Source organism: Physella acuta, unplaced genomic scaffold (genome assembly GCF_028476545.2).
Source record: "Physella acuta isolate Inbredline_101_S28 unplaced genomic scaffold, ASM2847654v3 ptg000421l, whole genome shotgun sequence".
Taxonomy (NCBI): Eukaryota; Metazoa; Mollusca; class Gastropoda; family Physidae; genus Physella; species Physella acuta.
In genome coordinates, this window is record NW_026731940.1 from 811,577 (window position 1) to 832,063 (window position 20,487).

Below are 20,487 nucleotides of genomic sequence, written 5' to 3' on the forward strand. Positions count from 1 at the left end.
AACCTCTTACACATTTTAGCGATGAAAACTTTTACTAAAGTTTTTTGTTCATGTATCTTTTTTTTTTATATTCAGTGAATAGGCTTGAAAAGCTGATTTCAAACGGTTCCAAACAGTTGTTGCCAGAAAGCAAATTTTTAACTAAAATTGAATATTTTATAGCATTTAATTTTTGAAATAAATACAAAATGGCTTCCGGTTTTATTAAGGCTAGAAATATTCAAACAAATAATTACTAATAATATAGTAGTAATTTAGCTACCATTTTTATTTTGAATTTTGATGAGTAGTCAGGTTGTTGTGGCGATAGGGGAATGTTATATTATTTAATCTAAATAAACTACTACGCTATACCCCATTCACCGCTATTGTGTATTTTGCCATGGGAAATAACTGTTGTTATTTTCATTGTTTCACTTTCCATGTACACTCCCGTTATATTCATGTAGGTGTTGAGGGAGTTTTTTTAAATGTTTAAAATTGATCAAAATTATTTTTAACGGCTTATCTTCAATATGAAAATATGAAAATAAAAGTAATCGATAGTTCCCAAATAGCTTTATTTTTTTTAAAATGTAACTACTATAATTTTATCAATTGCCATTCTTTTTACTTTCTCGAATATACGAAGTATAGAGAAAGTCTTGTAATCGTGCAAAAAAAAATCGAGATTTTTACAAATCTCGACGTTTTACACCTCACTGATACGGAAAAACATAATTTTGCAATCTTGTCCGTATGTCTGTGTGTCTGTGTGTGTGTCTGTCTGTCTGTCTGTCTGTGTGTCCGTGTAAACACGATAACTTGAGTATCGTTACAGCTAGGTTGATGAAATTTCATATATAAGTATTTTATCAAAATCGTAGATCCGTATCAACTTTTGAGCGATTTCCGATAACCGGAAGTGGTACTTTTCCTACTTTGAATTTTTCAAAAGCCTATAACTTGAGTACTATTTCAGATAGATAAATGAAATTTCACATGTAAGTAAATGATCTAATTCTCTACATTCTGTTAAATTTTGAGTAATTTCCGTTGACCGGAAGTAGTAATTTACGCTACTTCCGATTTCTCAAAAAACTTTTGTAAATTTTTAAAGTACTAATAATATTGCGCACTATTAATAGTTAATTAATTTGGCGTTCACTTGGTGTGCAATTAATTTGTCTACGTGATTTTATTCTATTTTTAAAACTTTAAGTTTTTAAAATGGATTAAAAATCATGTCTATAGCCCGAGTTCCCATCCCCTGTTATTTTATATAAGAATATTCGAGAAAGTTTAGGGGAGATCACTCCCGGTTTATTTTAAAGATTTTTAAAAATTTGTATTATGATAACATAGGCTTTTCAAGCCTATTAAAAAGCTCATTATTATTAGTGTTATGTGTTGTTGTTGTTTCTTCACCTATTTATTTATTTGTTCAAAATAAAGTTTACACCACATAGTCTACGACTAAAAAGATTTGCTTTAAAACCCGGGCAGTAGCTTGCAACCAATAAAAGGCAATTATCTGCAGTTCTTAGTCAACGGTCCACTCCCCAGCAAGAAATCAGCCAGCTGTGACCAGCAGTTCACTTTCGACAGTTAGCTAATCGAGCTATCGCTTTAAACTTGTTATCTCCCTTTTATTATTGAATTTAGTGATTCTTAAATTAAATTTTTAAAGATTAACCTAATTGCTAATTAGATTAAAATGTAGATGTAATTGCATTGTCATTGAAGAATATCGTATCTAGAAAGATAGAACGAAATCGCAGATTACAAGTGATTTAAAATTGCGTTATAAGATCTGCCACAACCTACAAATAACACAAAAAAACCACAGACATTGTGAAGTAAACAGCTTATAAAAGTTTTTGAATAACAATGCAGTTTGAGAACCAATAACACACAACGTAAGCTGGCCTTGATAAACGCTTTCCTTCCGATAAATTCCCTTTATGTCGGTATGCGATTGTGCGTGATCCCCCACAGCTATGGAAGTCCCAAGTAAAAGGCCACTACATACATTTTATGTCATTATAAATCGTGATGTAGGTTCTGACTTTCTGATGATGAGCAACGTAATAGGTGGGGGGGGGGGGGGAGGAGGGGTTGGGATGACGTGTGGGTTTTATAAATGAGACTAACACGGGTGTTTTTTTTATTATTAAATATTAATGAATACCATGAAATAGGTTAATTTTCTTTAGAATTATGATTTTGTCGGATGATGTGTAGAAGTCGAACTTTGCATCGTCGTAACTTTGTGATTACTTGGGAAGAAAAATATGGGATAAAACGATTACAGCACAAAACATAAAAAATTTACTCACTCAAGCTTAGAAAGACATGCTTAACAACAAAAACTAGGAGAGAAAATCCAGAAAGCAGACTGAAATCGGAGTCAACGGCCTATATGGCGCTTAACATGTTAACTCGTAATATTACATTGGGATGTAGAAAATCCCTTCCAACATTACAATTAAACCCGAAATAAAAACAAATCAATAACCCAGTCACTCCAATCTGTTAACTGAATTCTTACTTAGCTCGTTTTGGACATTCTGCAATATTTAAAAAAAGCTTCAGTTTCAGTTTCTCAAACGTTTCAATCATTACCTTTAATACCTAGTAAAAACAAAAACATTAGTTCTGTATTCGATGGGCTAGCAAAGTAAAAATTTGAAACTGAAACGAATGCAATCAGTTAATTCCGGGTATGAATGTAACCTGACCTAGATTAGATGTCTCGCTTTGCTTGGGGACCACAGAGGCGTAGCTAGAGCAGGGCTGGTGGGGTGGAGGCCTCGGGTCACGACACCATGAAAAGGGCGCTAAAAGGTATATAAAGCATCTTGAATGCTTATTATAAAGAGTCGATGTATTCGTACTAAGGTAAAATATGTAGATTTTTTTAAAAATTAGTTCTTTAATTGATGCACACACACATATGTGTATATATGTATATATATATATATATATATATATATATATATATATATATATATATATATATATTTGTATATATATATATATATATATATATATATAAGGAGAGAGCTCAGAATTGATAGGTTATCCCGCTACGCCTCTGGTTGCCTACAGGTCTACACATTCCGCTTAGGGAAATTTGTATCCGGTTCTCTTTTCTTTACTGTCCCAGAATTTGTTTCGATATTTGGCCACACCTACGTTAACTCTACAGCTCTTGGCTGTCATCATGGGGAAGGCTACGGTGTTTGAGATAAGTTATGACCAGCCTGATGGAGTGTATAACTCTGGCAGTAAAGTGAGCGGCTATGTCAGGCTGGCTTTTGATGTGCCCACACGGGTCAGAGGTAAGTTTTGTATTTCTTAAGAAAGTGTCAACATGTGTCAGAGGTAAGTTTTGTATTTCTTAAGAAAGTGTCAACATGTGTCAGAGGTAAGTTTTGTATTTCTTAAGAAAGTGTCAACATGTGTCAGAGGTAAGTTTTGTATTTCTTAAGAAAGTGTCAACATGTGTCAGAGGTAAGTTTTGTATTTCTTAAGAAAGTGTCAACATGTGTCAGAGGTAAGTTTTGTATTTCTTAAGAAAGTGTCAACATGTGTCAGAGGTAAGTTTTGTATTTCTTAAGAAAGTGTCAACATGTGTCAGAGGTAAGTTTTGTATTTCTTAAGAAAGTGTCAACATGTGTCAGAGGTAAGTTTTGTACTTCTTAAGAAAGTGTCAACATGTGTCAGAGGTAAGTTTTGTATTTCTTAAGAAAGTGTCAACATGTGTCAGAGGTAAGTTTTGTACTTCTTAAGAAAGTGTCAACATGTGTCAGAGGTAAGTTTTGTATTTCTTAAGAAAGTGTCAACATGTGTCAGAGGTAAGTTTTGTACTTCTTAAGAAAGTGTCAACATGTGTTAGAGGTAAGTTTTGTACTTCTTAAGAAAGTGTCAACACGTGTCAGAGGTAAGTTTGGTACTTCTTAAGAAAGTGTCAACACGGGTCAAAGATACGTTGTGTACCTGCACGAATGACTCGATACAGGTGAGAGGTATGGTGTGAACCTCTTGACTAAAGGGTCATCGATCCTCAACTTCACCTACATTATTAACACGATGTATGTGTGTAGCCTTTATGTTTTATGTTTTAGATGGATATGTGCAGCCTATCCATATGTTATATATTATTACAACGTGAAGGATTTGTATACCAATGTGTTAAATGCTGTGTACTTCGTTTTTATTTTGATATTTTCCAGTTAAACCCTGGCAGATAATATTTTATTTTCTAAATTGTAGATTGGGGGTTTCTTGGCTTCCTCTTTAAATCTTATTTGTCGCCCGTATTATAAAGTAAAAAACTAGTTTAACTAATGGCTATAACCACACTAAGACTTCGTAAACACAATTATACAATATACTAGCCGTCGGTACCCGTTACAATTGAACTATAGACCTATATATTTCAATGTTATACATGTTTGAGAAAATATTTTATAAAATAGTTTTGGTCAAAACGCAATGTGCTTTACTACACGTTGAAGAATATTAGTGACAAAGCAAAGAAATTACTAAATAGCTAAAAATCCGACACATTTAAAATAACATAGGCTACCAATACCTATTAGAAACATTAAAACAAAATTATATACATTGTTATTCAACACAACACCATATTAAATGCACACACTGATTAAGAGACTTAAAGGATTCCGAAAAAAAATCGGCTATACAATGAACATTATGTTGTTTTTTTTAAGTAATTTGTATTAGATTGACCGAGAAAATTGTATAAATTTTATTGCGGACGTCTTGATACGTAGATTTATAGAATCTAGATCTAAATCATATTTGAATGAAATAGTTCATTTCTTTATATTCTAAAATCTGAAGATGACGCCATTAGTGTTCTGTTCTTTCCGTAGTAAAACATGTGGCATGTGACGTCATTGTTTATTAAGTTCTTGTCACAACTATATACACTTTTCCGGTTGCATAAATAAAATTGTTTTTCTACATTCGAATATGCCTTTATTTTTATTTTTATTATTTAAATAAAATTAAGGTTATACATTTAAAACATCTAACATATTATTTTTAACAAAAGTCCGTATCAAGTTCTCCATACATATATAGCTGAAGATACTGATTTGATATCCTACGAAAATATTTTGCGGACAGAGAGAGAGAGAGAGAGAGAGAGAGAGAGAGAGAGAGAGAGAGAGAGAGAGAGAGAGAGTGAGAAGTGTGCACATTGTCTTTTATATATTAGGATACCCTTACAGGATGTGTTATGTGAAAGCATACACAAGGAAGTGTATTGATTGTTGTAAAATAACAAACAGACCTGTGTAAGGCAGACTAAGTATAACTTGATCTAGACTCGAATTCAACTATGCATAGAATGTGTACCTGCTCGTATGTCTTTTACCTCCTTTGGCTTAGTGCCAATGCTATTATATCAAGCGTTTTTGTTTCCTTTCCCGAATTACATCTTTTATCTGAAAAAGTATGCAAAGAATTCTATTATATTTCTGAATTTTGTAAATCATATTTTCCTTTCTAATGTAAAAATCCTGTTGTTTTATATATATATATATATATATATATATATATATATATATATATATATATATATATATATATATATATATACTGCATTAAAAAATTTAATAGATTTTTATTGCATTTTGAAAAATTCCTCAGCATTTTGTTTAACTTAAACTTCCTAAAAAAGTATTTATCCAGCTTTTACTAGATCTAACTGTCATTATTACTAAGACAGACTTATTCTGGATTCGAATAAAGTAAAGTAATCTACTTACCGCAGACATTTGCCAACCTTAACATTTACAACAACTGTTTTCTACACAGCTATTAGCATTCGGTTCAAAGGCAAAGCCAAAGCCAAGTGGACTCAGCCTGTAGGTGAATTGAATAGGAATACAAACGTTGTTGTTAGAGAACCATACTTTGACCAAACGTTCATGCTTATGGGTGTTGGTAAGTATAGGAATTATTTTAGACTTTTAGACTGGTGTTTCTATCGGGTATTTCTCCGGGTCTTGTGAGGGGGGTGGGTGGGGGGGTGGTAGACATCCACCGCCCCTAACCACATCCTCAGTATAAATAAAAATGTATATAATTGATATATAATAAATATGTTTTAACCTGTGTCCACCTCCTCCCACCCCTCCTCCCCACCCCCTACGAAAACAAAATGGAAAATTTTCTGTTTCGAACGTAATGGTACGTTGATGATAAATTGAATAATTTAACTTTCTCGTATATACGAAGTATAGAGAAAGTCTTGTATTCGTGCAAATTATTTTTTGCAAAACTCGACGTTTTACAGCTCCCTGAGTCGAAAAACATAGTTTTGCCATCTTGTTCGTATGTATCTGTGTGTGTATGGGTGTGTGTCTGTGTGTGTGTTTGTGTGTGTCTGTAAACACGATACCTTGAGCACCGTTACAGTTAGGTTGATGAAATTCCATATATAAATATTATATCAAAATCGTAGATCAGTATCAATTTTCGAGCGATTTCAGTTAACCGGAATTGGAACTTTTTCTACTTTGAATTTTTCAAAAGCCTATAACTTGAGTACTATTTCAGATAGATAAATGAAATTTCACATGTAAGTAAAAGATCTAATTCTCTACCTTCAGTCAAATTTTAAGTAACTTCTGTTGATCAGAAGTAGTAATTTTCGCTATTTCCGATTTCTCAAAAAACCCATGTACCAATACTATTCCGCACTATTATGCACATTTTAGTTGGCATTCACTTGGTGTGCAATTCTTTTTTCTACTAGATTTTATTTTATTTTAAAAAGTTTAAGTATTTACAATGGATTGAAAATCATGTCTATATCCCGAGTTCCCCATCACCCGTAGTGTTATATAAGAATATTCGAGAAAGTTTAGGGGAGAACACTCCCGGTTTATTTATTCTCCGATTGTTAAGAATATCATTTTTTGTAGAGCTTTGAATCTATCCTCTATGAATTATTTGATACACATTTAATTGAATACATTATGCATCAAGTGAAATCGATTTGTTCTTAATTTTCAATAGCGTTTGACGATGAAAAATAGTTATCCACGAAGCAGTGAGTGTTGTCTCTTAAAAATAGTTTTCATAAGCTTTTATTGTGTTTCGTTCAGCTCCACCGCTGGTCCAAATCGACCAAGAACTGCCAAGGGGACTCCATAACTTTAGATTTAACTACCAGCTTCCTCTCGGTCTGCCCTCGTCTTTTAAGGTGTATGATGGTAAAGTGGAGTACCTGGCAGTCTGTTACCTCATGTGGCCTGGAAGTTTGAACAAAAAGTTAAAAGTACCATTCACCATCATTGGTTTCCTTGATCTGAATCGGATTATGTCAATGGGGGTAAGTTTGGTATATGAGCCTCAGTGTTTCTTCCAGACTTTTTTCTCCGCGGAGGGGGCACTTGAAATTTTCGGGGGGGGGGGGGGCGGTGGTAGACTTTCTTCGGGGGGGGGGGGGGGTGGGCGGACACTGTTAAAAGTATATATTTTCTATATAAATTATATAAATTTCATTTCGTTCGGGGGGGGGGGGGGGCGGTAAAAAAATTCGGGGGGGGGGAGGGGGGGCTTGGCCCCCGAAGAGATGCCTAGAAGAAACTCTGATGAGCCTGTATGCGGATGATTAGCTTGTTCAAATTTTTATATAAAAAAAACAACAGAAAATATGTTATAGCTATGAAATACAGCAAGAAAATATGCTATACTTTATATATTTATAGCCATAGCGATAAAAAAATATGCGTCTAGTTATGTTAATGGTGTAAGCTTTCGACTTCACTAACCAATCTAGTGTACAGAGGCGTAGCGACCCTTCCCGGCGCACGGGGACAAACTTTCCATTTTCAAACCCCCTTCTCGAACTTTTCATTTGCACCCCCCACGCTCGAACTTTTCATTTGCACCCCCCTCACACTTTCAATGTGTTGTTCCAATCCATTTTGGCGCACCCCTAAGGTCGGCGCCCGGGGACATGTGTCCCGCCCCCCCCCCCTCGCTACGCCTCTGCTAGTGTATTTGTCTCCACGTTTCCCATCACGATATTGCTTTGATTTTTGTTAAAGCAAGAAGGAGCAGAAGAACAAACTGTCTGCTGTTGTTGCTGCAAGACCGGCCCCATCAAGGCGAGGTTTCACATTGAGAAGAACACCTTCGTCCCTGGTGAGGCCATCAAACTCTTTGCTGAAATCAACAACGGCTCTGGGAGAATCACCGAGACATGCGTTTCTCTAAACATGGTACAATTTGATTCGAATTTTAATGGAGCTGATAGTTTGACTGATAGGCGGATGCAGTGGCGTAGCGAGGTCGGGTATCACCCGATGCGGCACGAAATGGTGTCACCCCCCAGAGGCGTAGCGACCCTTCCCGGGTACGAACTTTAAATTTAATTTTCGATTTGCACCCCCCCCCCCCTCAAACTTTCGATTTGCACACCCCCTCAAACTTTCGATTTGCACCCCCCCCCCCTCAAATTTTTCTCTATATATTTTGCTATTTTTTGCCTTGGTGTCACCCTCCTAAATGGTGTCACCCGGTGCGGTCCGCACCCCCCGCCCTCCGCCCCCCCCCCTCGCTACGCCTCTAGGCGGATGGATAAATGGATGTATTAATGGATAATTAAACGTGTGGGTTTCTTTCACTTTCAGCGCACTACAATTTCAGACATTAGTTAATTTGTTAAACTTGTAAAAATATAATTCAAGTCCAAGAATCACATTTATTTTTAAACAGCTGTACACTTTCAAATTAAACGAAATGGAACATCGTTCTGTGCGAGAGATCGCCAAGGTTACAAGGCCTGGGATAGCACCATACGAGACGGATGTCTGGTCTGGTGAAGAACTCGTGATCCCGCCTACCCCACCGTCTTTTCTCCCAGGATGCAATTTGATTGACATAGAGTACTTTTTGGAGGTAAAACTAGTCACATATATATTACAAATGTGGGTTTTTGTTTATATTTTATTGTATTATATTACAACATACAAGAGCAAAGCCTATCGGACTGCATGCATAGAAATAATTTAAAAAAAAAAAAGTTTAAATCTGAAAATTCTTTTCGTTTCCCTTTCTGTCACTTCTATTCCCTTGTTCTATGTTTGATTTTTTTTTTTAAGGAAGGGGGAATTTCCCTTTAGAATTACAGACCAAAAAAATTATCCAACTATTAATAATAGATTATTTAATTTTTGTCAATTAATTTTAAATATTTCAGCTGAACATTTCTTCTGCAAATCTCGGCAGCTATCCACCCATTCGACTGAAGATTATTATCGGGACAGTTCGAACAGTGACAACCACGCAGCCCGTTGCATTACAGGTTGCACGTTTGGTCATGCAGATGGCGACAAATAGATTATGGTCAGTTCTATTTTTTTTTACATTGCAGGGTTTTAGACTACAATTAATATTAACTCTTTTGTGAAGTATAATTGTTTAATTATGAAAAAAGATTCGCCGAGAGATGAAATGATCATTTAGAGAGGGGAGGGATTTAATAGAGGATCAATGAGAGATGGGAGTATAGTGGAGATGATTGGCTATGGAGCGTGAAATGGGACAGTGGCGTTGCCATGATTTTGTTCCACAGGGTGGTCAGATATAAATAAATATGTATATATAAATTATATATATATAGTATATATGATGTGGATATATATATATATATATATATATATATATATATATATATATATATATATATACATTTATATACATTTATATACATTTATATACATATATATTATGTTTGTATATGTATATAATTTAAATTTTACCCAACAGATTATGAGGGAATTCATCTATAAATGAATCATGAGGATCAAGTGCAAATGGATTTTAAGATTAAGCTATATAATTCCTGGATTTTGTATGATGTCTATGTTCTTTGTTGGAAAGGCCATTCAATTAAGGCTACAAATATAACCAAATATAACCGACAAGCGTAACATCTTAAGCAATGTCTTTGCGTGCAACCAACGAGGATCGGCGGGAGACAACATAAGCTAAATCTAATGACTGGAAAATGAAATCTATTTAAAAACAATTTGCTTAAAATGTTAATTGATAAAATGCCTAATTTCCAAATGTAACGAGCAAAATAGCCATCGGTTTCTGTTCTGTATTAGCTTTTTTACTTTTTTTTTTTACTTTCTCGTATACGAAGTATAAAGGAGTATTGTAATCGTGCAAAAAAAATGAGATTTTTATTAATCTCGACGTTTTACACCTCCCTGAGTCGGAAATAAATAGTTTTGCAATTTTTTTTTCCATGTCTGTGTGTGTGTGAGTATGTGTGTCTGTTAACACAATAAATTTGTAAATCTGTATCAACTTTTCAGCGATTTCCGGTAACCGGAAGTTGAGCCTATTTTACTTTCCATTTTTTCAAAAGCCTATAACTTGAGTACTGTTTCAGATAGATAAATGAAATTTCATAAGTAAGTATAAGATCTAATATTCTGCCTTGTTTCAAATTTTGAGTAATATCCGTTAACCGGAAGTAATAATTTACGATATTTCCTATTTCTCAAAAAACGCATATGAATTTATAAAGTACTAATAATATTCTGCACTATTATACACATATTGTTTGCCATTCACTTTGTGTGCAATTCTTTTTTTCTCTACAAAATTATATTCTATTTTAAAAAGTTTAAGTAATTAAAAATTGAATAAAAATCATGTCTATTTCCCCAGTTGCCATCCCCCGAATTGTTTTATAAGAATAATATTAGCGAAAGTTTAGGGGAGATTATTCCTGGTTTATTATATATTTTTTACTCCACGCGTAATTTACCGCGTGTTTGTTAAAATTAGTTTATACAAGGTGCAACAATTTAACAAAGTAAATGTGGGTGGTTAATATGAAAAATACAATGTGTCCACGGAGCAGGTGGAGTAGAGTTTACCTTTTTTTCTATTACCTTGGCATATGAAGGGAGTGTATGGTCAGCTACCTTTACTTTCCCTAACGTGAGTCATGTACCCATCAGAGTTAGGTGGACTCGGGTTAAAACCGGATTAAAACCTGGGATCCGAACTCGAGACTTTCGTGGTAGCACAAGCATTCGCCGACACCGTATGTTTGAGTTAGCAAACATTTAAATGTAGATCTAACACACCTAACCTTCATCAAAAGCTAGAAATACACATACTTATCTTATAGTCAGTATCCCACCAAAAACATGATTCAAAGCGCATACATTAAAGTTTTAAAACTGTTAAAACTGAATAACCAATTTTATCTGAGAATTTTTTTAGGCATCTCCAGGACGAAAAAAAATTATCTATATATATAATTCTCTACTGGGAGCCGTTAGAAAACAAGCTGCAAGCGCCTCCTTGCAGTCCCCTCTCTTTCTCTCTATCACTATCACTACCACCCCCACCCCACCCCCACATTGTCTGGTGAGCTGTGGTCACGCTGTTTACATTTTACAATCATAGAGACGGGTTTGGTGACGGCTATTAGGGGCAGATAATTTAGTTTAAAACGATTTTAAACTTACAGGAGGTAACTAAGAGGAGGCTGCTTTCACGTGGGGGAGGGGGGTTTAGTGTTTTTAAGCAAATATTTTCAGTGGCAGCATTGGTACTGTCAAATTCACAAATTATAAATTACTGAAAAGTAGAAAAAAAAAACAACTAAATAGCGGCGTATGATACGCAGCGGGTCGGCTAGTATTATGTAAATTTAAAAATATGAACTTAAATGTCCGCTCCCTTTACCCTCGAAAATCTCAGGTGCCCCCCCCCCCCCTTCCTACCTGGAGACACAAAAATGTCTGATAGTATTAATTGAACCTGGCCTAGATTGAAATCGGGCTAAGCAAACAGCACGCATGTGATCTCCACAATGCCGCTCGAATCCGGTCCTTTTCGCTGGTGCACCCGCGGTACGGTCACACTTTAGCTGACACACGGTGCGACTCTACAGCTGTTAGCTGACACCATGGGCAAGCCGACGGTGTTTGAGATAAGTTATGACCAGCCTGATGGGGTGTATTACTCTGGTAGTAAAGTGAGCGGCTATGTTAAACTGGCCTTTGATGAGCCCACACGGGTTAGAGGTAAGTTTTGTACTTCATGAGTAAGGATCAACACGAGTCAGATGTAAATTCTGTACTTCTTAAGTAAGGGTCAAAAGAGTTAAGTTTTATAACTCTTAAATAAGGGTCGACACGTTCAGAGGAAAGTTTTGTAACCCTCGGGCAGGGAAATCCACGGAATTTCTTTCTTGGATGTATCAAGTAACCCCTCCTACACGGAGATAAATGCCTGAAAGAGACCCTGGCTATCTATCGTGTATATAAGAACGTTTTTAATATGTCACATCTACATTCTACGAGTTCATTATGTACTGTGTGAAAATAAATATTTTCCAAATACTTTGCATTGGGATTAATTTTTTTAGTATTTAAACATGTCTAGGTGAGATTGAAAACTAAATAAATCTTATGGCTAAAACTTCTTATGGCTAAAACATGTTTCGTTTAAGTTCAGCTGATTTCTTATTAATTATTTAGTGTTGAAACTGCCTCTTTTCCTTGCACTTTTTCACCCCCCCCCCCTCCTCATCGTTAAGAGACATGTGTTGTTTTTTTTAAATAAAATTCAAGTACTGGATCAAACCAATCGATAAATCACCATCAACCAGTGCTACTGGCTTGCGCAATACCCTCTCATAGCTAACTACTGACGTCATACAGCTTGCCCGCCGTGTCAACCCACACGGAGGGAGCTGAACTGAGAGACTTGATATGGTGGGGGGTGGGGGACCAGTTGTGTGAGGCAGGTTAAAAATAACTAATCTACCTAAAGACCGGCAGCTCAATATAAACCCAGATAACTTTATCTTAGACCGGTTTCTGTATTTAAATTTTATTTTAATCGAAACTATGAAGTGTCATGTATAAAAAGGGGTTCTGATTTACCTAAGTTTTAGTTAAAATATACAAATCAATGAGTAAATATTTTAATGTGACGAATAAGCGAAACTGCAACCACAACTGCAACAATACACACACGCTTACACACACAACACACATACACACACACAAATACACGCACGCACACACATGCACACACACACACACACACAAACATAACCTCCGCGTACCAAGCGAGATAGTAGTGGTTGAGACTTTAGATAAGGCATTCAATGCACTCAACTGAGCATTAGAGGGTTTTAACCAAAAGTAACATGTTGACTTAAAAACACTGATTGTTTTAGTCATGCTGGAAGTTTGGTTGTTGTTTTGTGGTGACGTGGCATGATAGCTGTGATGTGGATTTTTTAAAGTAAAAACAACAAAAAATGTTATTTGTAAAAGCACTTAAATCTCAATATATTTTTATTTTTTGATGGGGTGGTTGCCGACTGCTTACCCAGAAAGTGATGTTCGGATTCTGGGTTTGAGATCTCACGTTATCAAAAAAAGGCATAGAACTGACAACACTAGCCTATATATAAGCGAGGGTGGGGGTGGGGGGATGGCAACGGCATACTTGGGGATGTAGCATGATTGCTAACTCTAAAAGCGATGTTTTAGTACCTCCGAGCAGCAGCTCATCTAGGCGAGAAAAATATCAAAATGAAACAAGTGTTGCCCTGAGGTCTTTCTTGGATGGACTAAGGCAATGGAGGCTAATTCAGAAAATAAAGCTGCTGGATTTGGAGTCTACGGGCTATAGGCCCCATGAAGCATAACATGTGATTTGTTTTGATGGATGGAAATCCCCATTCACTATTACAGTTAAACGTAGAAAAAGAAACAGAAAAAAAAGCCTAGTTCAATTAAACATTTTAACTCTACTTCATCTGCCCTAGACGCATTACATATTTCGTCATTATAATCTAAGTATGTTCTAACCTAGGTGCAGAATTTCTTTCAGTCGTCGGTGCGAAGGAGAGGCGGCTCACCCCCCCCCCCCCCCCCCCCGAATAACGTCTACCACCCGCCCGACCCCCTTTGAACGAAATGGAATTTATATAGAAAATATATACTTTTACTAGTGTCCGTCACCCACCCTGGAAAATTTTAGTCCGCCCCCCCCCCCCCTCGAAAATTTCAAGTGCCCCTAGAAAAAAAAAGTTTGAAAGAAACACGGATCAGCTGGCGGTTTCTTGTCTCTCCAGCAATCAGCATTCGCTTTAAAGGCCAGGCCGATGTGATGTGGAAGGTAGGCAAGCAGTACTACAAAGGTATAGAGCCGTACTTTGAACAGACGCTGATGCTTCTAGGTGTAGGTAAGTATATTTAAGTGTATACCGTGGTTATACTATAGCAATTTTAGACGATTTTTCTCTCATTACCGCCCTTATCTACAACGTCACATGTCCATGTAGATTGTAGCCACGCCATCTCCGCTGTAATTAAAATGACGTCACAAGATTCCAAGCCAAACCCACAACATATCCACAATTCAAACGAAAATAAAATGCTTTATAAACGTGGTACCTCCCACCCCATCGTCCCTACCTTACATACTCCAACGTTATTTACTCACCCATCCCCCCTCCCTCCTAACGGGTATTAGTCTTGACTAATAACAGTTGAATGGGGGGGGGGGGTTGTTCCTTTTGATATCACGACAGTTGAATTGAAATGGGGGGGGGGGGTTGAACATTACAAATCTTTATATCATTCGATCAAGCAAATTATTATAAAACAGCCTACACATGTATGTATTTATTGTGTATTTATAGAGAGGTGTGTGTGTGTGTGCGCGTGTGTGTGTGTGCGTGCGTGCGTGTGTGTGTGTGTAAGGCTTCATGACAGTGGTAATAGTGTTGGTCTTTTTTACATAGTTTGTTCTAATAACCATCCCTTCCCCTAACACTAACAGCCACATATCTGAACTTAGTTAACCTTTCTATGAATTAACCTTTCTATGAATTAACCTTTCTATGAATTAACCTTTCTATGAATTAACCTTTCTATGAATTAACCTTTCTATGAATTAACCTTTCCATTAATTAACCTTTCTATGAATTAACCTTTCTATTAATTAACCTTTCTAATCCAACCAGCGCCGTCACAGAACCAGACGGAACAAGAACTACCAAGCGGACCCCACAGCTTTCGATTCGAGTACCAGCTTCCGCACGGCCTGTCCTCGTCTTTTCAGGAAACCGGCGGTAAGGTGAAGTACTCAGCCACCTGCTACCTCATCTGGTCTGGGAGTTTGAACAAAAAGTTAAAAGTGCCGTTCACCGTCGTCGGCTTTCTCGACCTCAACACCATTCCAACCACGCCAGTAAGTAGGGTACAAAAAAAAATTAAAATGGTATGTTGTTTCTATTTCCCCCCCCCCCCCCCCCCCAGCATGGAAGATTTGATTGTGTAGTCAGTAAAGTAGGCAAAGTACCTATTCGAACCTGACGGTTCAGGTGGCAGGTGAAGTAGAGTTCAGCTGTTTCTGTACTTACTTACTTAATCCTCATCACTCCCTGTGGAGTATAGGGCAGCAACAAATCTCCGCCATTCCACTCTGTCTTGGGTGAGCCACTTTAGTTCATGCCAGGTCTTGCCAGTAACCTGTACTTCTTCTTCCATCTCTCTTCTCCATGTTCCCAGAGGTCTTAATTTTGGGGGTCACTAAGAACTGTTTCGGAGTAGAGACTTCCTAGCGGCTTTCATCTAGACTCGTCATATCAGGCAAAGCTGCCTCAATCCTCAGATGCTTTTCCATGATGGTTTGATTTAGATCTGTTGCCGTTTCCGTAGATGTTTCTGTAACCTCGGCATATGAAGTGAAAGTGTAGTTATAACTATGCCCAGCCGCCTTTACTCTCCCTAACGTGAGATGGGTGGACTCAGGGACGTTCTACTGACAAGAACCCGGGATACGAACTCGAGACTTACGGATTAGCAGTGCTAAGTTCAACCATCCGACCACGCCATCTCACACTGATCATGTAGGCCTATAGTTTAATCTTTTTAAAAAATCAACACTAGCTGTAATTTTAAATTATTTAAATGTTTATTGTCAGTAATTCATTTAACGCGAATATAGCTTGTGATCACTTTGTGATTAAACTTTGGTTACGTTAAAGCTTCAAGGTACAAGCGAGAAACAGCTGTGTTGTTGTTGCTGTAGGTCTGGCCCCATCAAGGCCACACTTAACATTGAGAAGAACACCTTCGTCCCCGGTGAGGCCATCAAAATCTTTGCTCAAATCAACAACGGCTCAAGCAGAAGGATCGTCGAGTCCAACGCAGCTTTAAACCTGGTAGGTGGTAGTTAGGTGGTAGTTAGGTGGTAGTTGCGGTAATGAAAGATAGATTGATGGACTGGTGGACGGATGGATAGGCTGACGGACTGACGAACGGACTGATTGATGGACTGATAAATGGGTGGACAGATGGACGGATGCTTGGATGGACGGGCGGTTGGTCGGATGGGCGGATGGAAAAGAAAAGACTGAAGAATGGAACTGATGGACGTACGGATGGGTGGGCGGACATACTTGTTAACGGACTGACAGACGAACGAACGAATGGACGGACGGACACATTGACTGAGGGACGAACAGACAACATGATGGACAGACGGATTCACGTACGAACGGATGGATAGATTTATTGACGGAGTGACGGACGATCGGATGGGTGGACAGATTTAATGACGGACGGACGGACGAAGGGTTGGGTGGTGAGATTTAATGACGGATAAACGAACGGACGGACGAAGGGATGAATGGACAGACGGACGGAGAGACTGATAGATGGAAGAAAACTGACCTATGGATGGATGGATGGGTGGATTGATGGATGAATGCTGTTCAGGCGACGAACCGATCGATTTATCGATAAATATTGAATACTCCATATTTAGCTTTGCAATCTTTTCCCCAGGTGTTCACTTTAAAAGTTTACGACGACAAACGTATTGACTCCAGGGAGATCGCTAGGGTAAGACGACCTGGGATAGCCCCACACGGGAGCGATGTCTGGTCGGGTGAGGAACTTGTGATCCCGCCCACTCCACCTTCATTTCTACCTGGCTGCAACATCATTGACGTCAAATACATTTTACGGGTAAGTTATATCATTGTGTTAGTGATACGGAATTATTTTTCGTTTTGCTTTTTGATTATTTAAGTTAGCAGGAGCAATGTAATACGTTTAAAATGTTGCGTTTTAACGGTGCATTAGGTCGTACAAATACTGTAAACATTATTTTCGTAAAACAGATGAGTCACACATGTCTTAAAATAGTTTTATTAGGTAAAATATAATAAAATCAATGAAAAAATATATAACGAATATCTACCCATCCATCCCTTTAGCTTTATAGCCCATAGAGTGTGTTCGTCTGTCTTATCCTCTTTTTCCACTCAAGTCTCCTGTCTGTTGCCTGTTGTCTTTAGTTTACTATCTGCTGACTGTTGTCTGTTGTCTTGGTCTACTTCTAGACCCCAAACTGCCGTAGGTCTATCTCCACATCATCAAATCATCAGAGCGCAGGCATGACTTTTGGTAGTTTCCATTTGTTTGGGATTTAGTTATAAACCACTCTCAGCCTCTGTTTTTCAACATTCTGTACAGATGGCTAGTCTTCTTTTTTTTAAATGTCTGCCACTGTATAATACACGTATAAAAAGCTATAATCAGTTGTAACTTTTAACAATTAATCAGTACCTGTACCTTATTGGCCTAGCCAGATTTTCATAATAGTGGAATGGCAAAGCAAGCCTACATCATTATTTTAAAGTAAAGTACTCATTCAGATCAAATTCTCTACCCGGGGATAGTGTGGGCAGCGCTATGACCTGCCGTATTTACCTTACTCGACTTAAGTCAGGTAAACAATCAGTTTATCAGTACCATACATTTATCCAACTACTGTTCAAAATACTAAAATAAACAAATAAACTATATCATGTTGTGTTGGAGATTTGTTGCTGCCCTATACTCCACAGGGAGTAAAGTGGATTAAGTATGTAAAAGTAATATTGTGTTGGACCATTAATTCAGCACATAGAGAATACATTACAATGTTGCATTGTCCAGCCTTTATTTACTACATTGTTTGTTTGCTGGCTGGTGACCTCTAAAATGATTACATAAGCTCATAATTATCTTTTCATTAACGAAATTAATATAAAACAGTTACAACTCAATGATTTAAATTATTTCATTATTGTTTTACGATGTAAATTGTATAAATTGAAACTGATTAAAATTGAATTCTAATTCTTTTCAAATATTTTTTTTACTACAACAAACACCAGAATCCCTATGCTACATGCTAATGAACCAATATACTAATGAACTAAACACATACTAATGAACCAATACATCATATGTTTATGTTACAGCTGCATGTGGTCCCAGCAGGCCCCACCCTAGGGGTGCGCGTACCTTTAGAGATCATCATTGGGACCATTCCTAGGGTCATAACTACACAGCCCATTGGTCCGTCTGATGTGCACTGGCCTGTGGTACCAGAGACTTACTAGATGGACATTGGTACGTGTGTAGATATTGGGATGTTTGTACTGCTTGTGTACTGGTGGAGGGAAGGGTTGTGGATTAAAGAGTGCATTGGTGGAATAGAGATTTGAAAGAGATGGGTGGGTGAGTGGTCTAGAAGATGGGAGAAGATGAGAGACTGGAGTAACGACGAAAGAGGAAGGTTTATTGTGTGTGGAGGGGGGGGGGGAGTATCCGTAACTTAGGGGAGTGAGAGTGGTGAGGACCGGTAAAAGAATAAAATGAGAGAGGGGTGGAACCTGGAGAGCAGAGTTTCTTCCAGGCATCTCTTCGCCCCCCCCCCCCCCCCGAGAAAATTCTACCACCCCCCCCCCCCCCCCCCGAACGAAATGAAATTTATATAATTTATATAGAAAATATATACTTTTAATAGTGTCTGCCCCCCCCCGCCCCCCGAAGAAAGTCTACCGCCCCCCGAAAATTTCAAGCCCCCCCCCCCCCCGGAGAAAAAAGTCTGGAAGAAACACTGCTGGAGAAAGGAGAAGATAATCGAGATATTGAGTTGAGAGAGGGGAGACATAACGTTGAACATCGCGTGAAAGCTTCTAATAAAATTGTTTGTAAACTTATTAATTTATTGACACTACCAACCTTACCTTTACCTGATCCAACAGACTGATGCGGTTTTCATCTAAAACTGAACAGCTTGAAAGAGGATGTTGTTAATATGTCAAGCTCTTGACTCGAGCCTCAAAGGGAAATTATATAAGCAAGCTATTTTTGTAAATACTGTTATGATAATTTACTTCAACTAAGTAATCTAAAAACAAAAAATGGAACCTATTTTACATTATGTGTAGTAAGAAAGAAATACTACTATTGTAAATCTGTATCAGTCCTCACGCTATATATTACGTGTCTGAGGCGAAAAAAAAAGTACATTATTTATGTACGCATCTTTATTTGTATATTTAATTAACAATAAAATGCAAAGTTTCTAAAATTGGCAGTTATTTTGTTGTAATTTCTTGTAATTGTTTCTTGTATCCAAGGGAAAAAAATCGAATTTTTCTCTGTTTGATCCTAGTCTGCTTTACAACATGAAATCTTTAGTTGTCTCTCTTTGTGTACACAAACTATTTCAACACGGGCTATTTAAAACTGATTTTACTGTTGTTGTTTTAAATAAATATACATTTTTAATATCTGCATGAGTTGTTAATTGATTATCATTGAAATTTTTTTTCTTTACTAAGCCACATGAACGTTTGTGCATTCTTACGAAACATTTACAATTACTACACAAATATAAATCTGTTCACTCCGTGTTAGGCGATTCACATTTACAACATTGTTGTTTTAGCAACAAGTAATTACCAAAATCTACTTTTAAAGATAGCAAATTCGATTTTAGATATCAAGCACAAATGGAATGCAAACTATTTAATGTTGATAATTAGTAAAAATAAAAATACAACAAGTTATAATCTATCTATATATATAATTCTCTTCTTCGAGCCGTTAGAAAACAAGCTGCAAACGCTCTCCCTACCTCCCCACCCCTACATGGTTTTAGTGAGCTGTGTTCACTCTAAATGTTTACAAGCAGAGCCAACGATTTTAAACGTAGGGGGGGGGGGGGGGGGGGAAAGGAAGGGGGGGGGGGTTATGGTCCTTAACGAGCTACTTATAGTGTTTTAAAGAAATATTTTCAGTGTCAGCGTTGGTACTGTCGAATTCACAAATTATGAATTATTGAAAATTAGAAACAACTAAATAGCGGCGCATGTTATGCCGCGGGCCGGCTCGTATTAATAATAATTATTAGCTTTTAAATGCACTGCAAAAATATATTTTAAAAAATAACGTGAACTTCATTTCTTTAGTAAAAGTAAAATGATCGTTGCAAGGGGGATAATTCAATTATATTACTGACAAAACTAACCCAGCCTGGTTATGTCCCCTTATGAAAATGAAACTAACCCCGAGGGGGTGGGTGTCGGCTAAAGAGTGACGTCCTTTTATGGCA

General features: G+C 37.2%; 2 protein-coding genes across 2 annotated transcripts; both read left to right on the plus strand.

The window, feature by feature from the left end:
• The first annotated feature begins 3,166 nt into the window (after window positions 1-3,166).
• LOC131942732 (arrestin domain-containing protein 3-like) lies at window positions 3,167-9,925 on the plus strand. Its single transcript, XM_059302653.1, has 7 exons — window positions 3,167-3,323; window positions 5,833-5,961; window positions 7,128-7,354; window positions 8,076-8,249; window positions 8,746-8,928; window positions 9,230-9,375; window positions 9,913-9,925. The coding sequence occupies exons 1-7, from the start codon at window positions 3,206-3,208 to the stop codon at window positions 9,923-9,925; spliced, it is 990 nt and encodes a 329-aa protein (XP_059158636.1). The 5' UTR covers window positions 3,167-3,205.
• Window positions 9,926-11,805: 1,880 nt separating this feature from the next.
• LOC131942700 (arrestin domain-containing protein 3-like) lies at window positions 11,806-19,294 on the plus strand. Its single transcript, XM_059302609.1, has 7 exons — window positions 11,806-12,086; window positions 14,156-14,266; window positions 15,050-15,276; window positions 16,076-16,252; window positions 16,878-17,060; window positions 18,344-18,494; window positions 19,133-19,294. Exons 1-6 carry the CDS (start codon window positions 11,969-11,971, stop codon window positions 18,482-18,484), a joined length of 957 nt encoding a protein of 318 aa, XP_059158592.1. The 5' UTR covers window positions 11,806-11,968; the 3' UTR covers window positions 18,485-18,494; window positions 19,133-19,294.
• The last annotated feature ends 1,193 nt before the right edge of the window (window positions 19,295-20,487 follow it).

Excerpts from the sequence above, each read along its gene's own strand:
- LOC131942732 (XM_059302653.1), top strand. The coding sequence starts at position 3,206 with ATGGGGAAGGCTACGGTGTTTGAGATAAGTTATGACCAGCCTGATGGA. Across the intron at positions 5,962-7,127 it reads GTTCATGCTTATGGGTGTTG|CTCCACCGCTGGTCCAAATC; the intron begins GTAAGTATAGGA and ends TGTTTCGTTCAG. Across the intron at positions 8,250-8,745 it reads CATGCGTTTCTCTAAACATG|CTGTACACTTTCAAATTAAA; the intron begins GTACAATTTGAT and ends ATTTTTAAACAG.
- LOC131942700 (XM_059302609.1), top strand. The coding sequence starts at position 11,969 with ATGGGCAAGCCGACGGTGTTTGAGATAAGTTATGACCAGCCTGATGGG. Across the intron at positions 16,253-16,877 it reads CCAACGCAGCTTTAAACCTG|GTGTTCACTTTAAAAGTTTA; the intron begins GTAGGTGGTAGT and ends TCTTTTCCCCAG. Across the intron at positions 17,061-18,343 it reads ACGTCAAATACATTTTACGG|CTGCATGTGGTCCCAGCAGG; the intron begins GTAAGTTATATC and ends TTTATGTTACAG.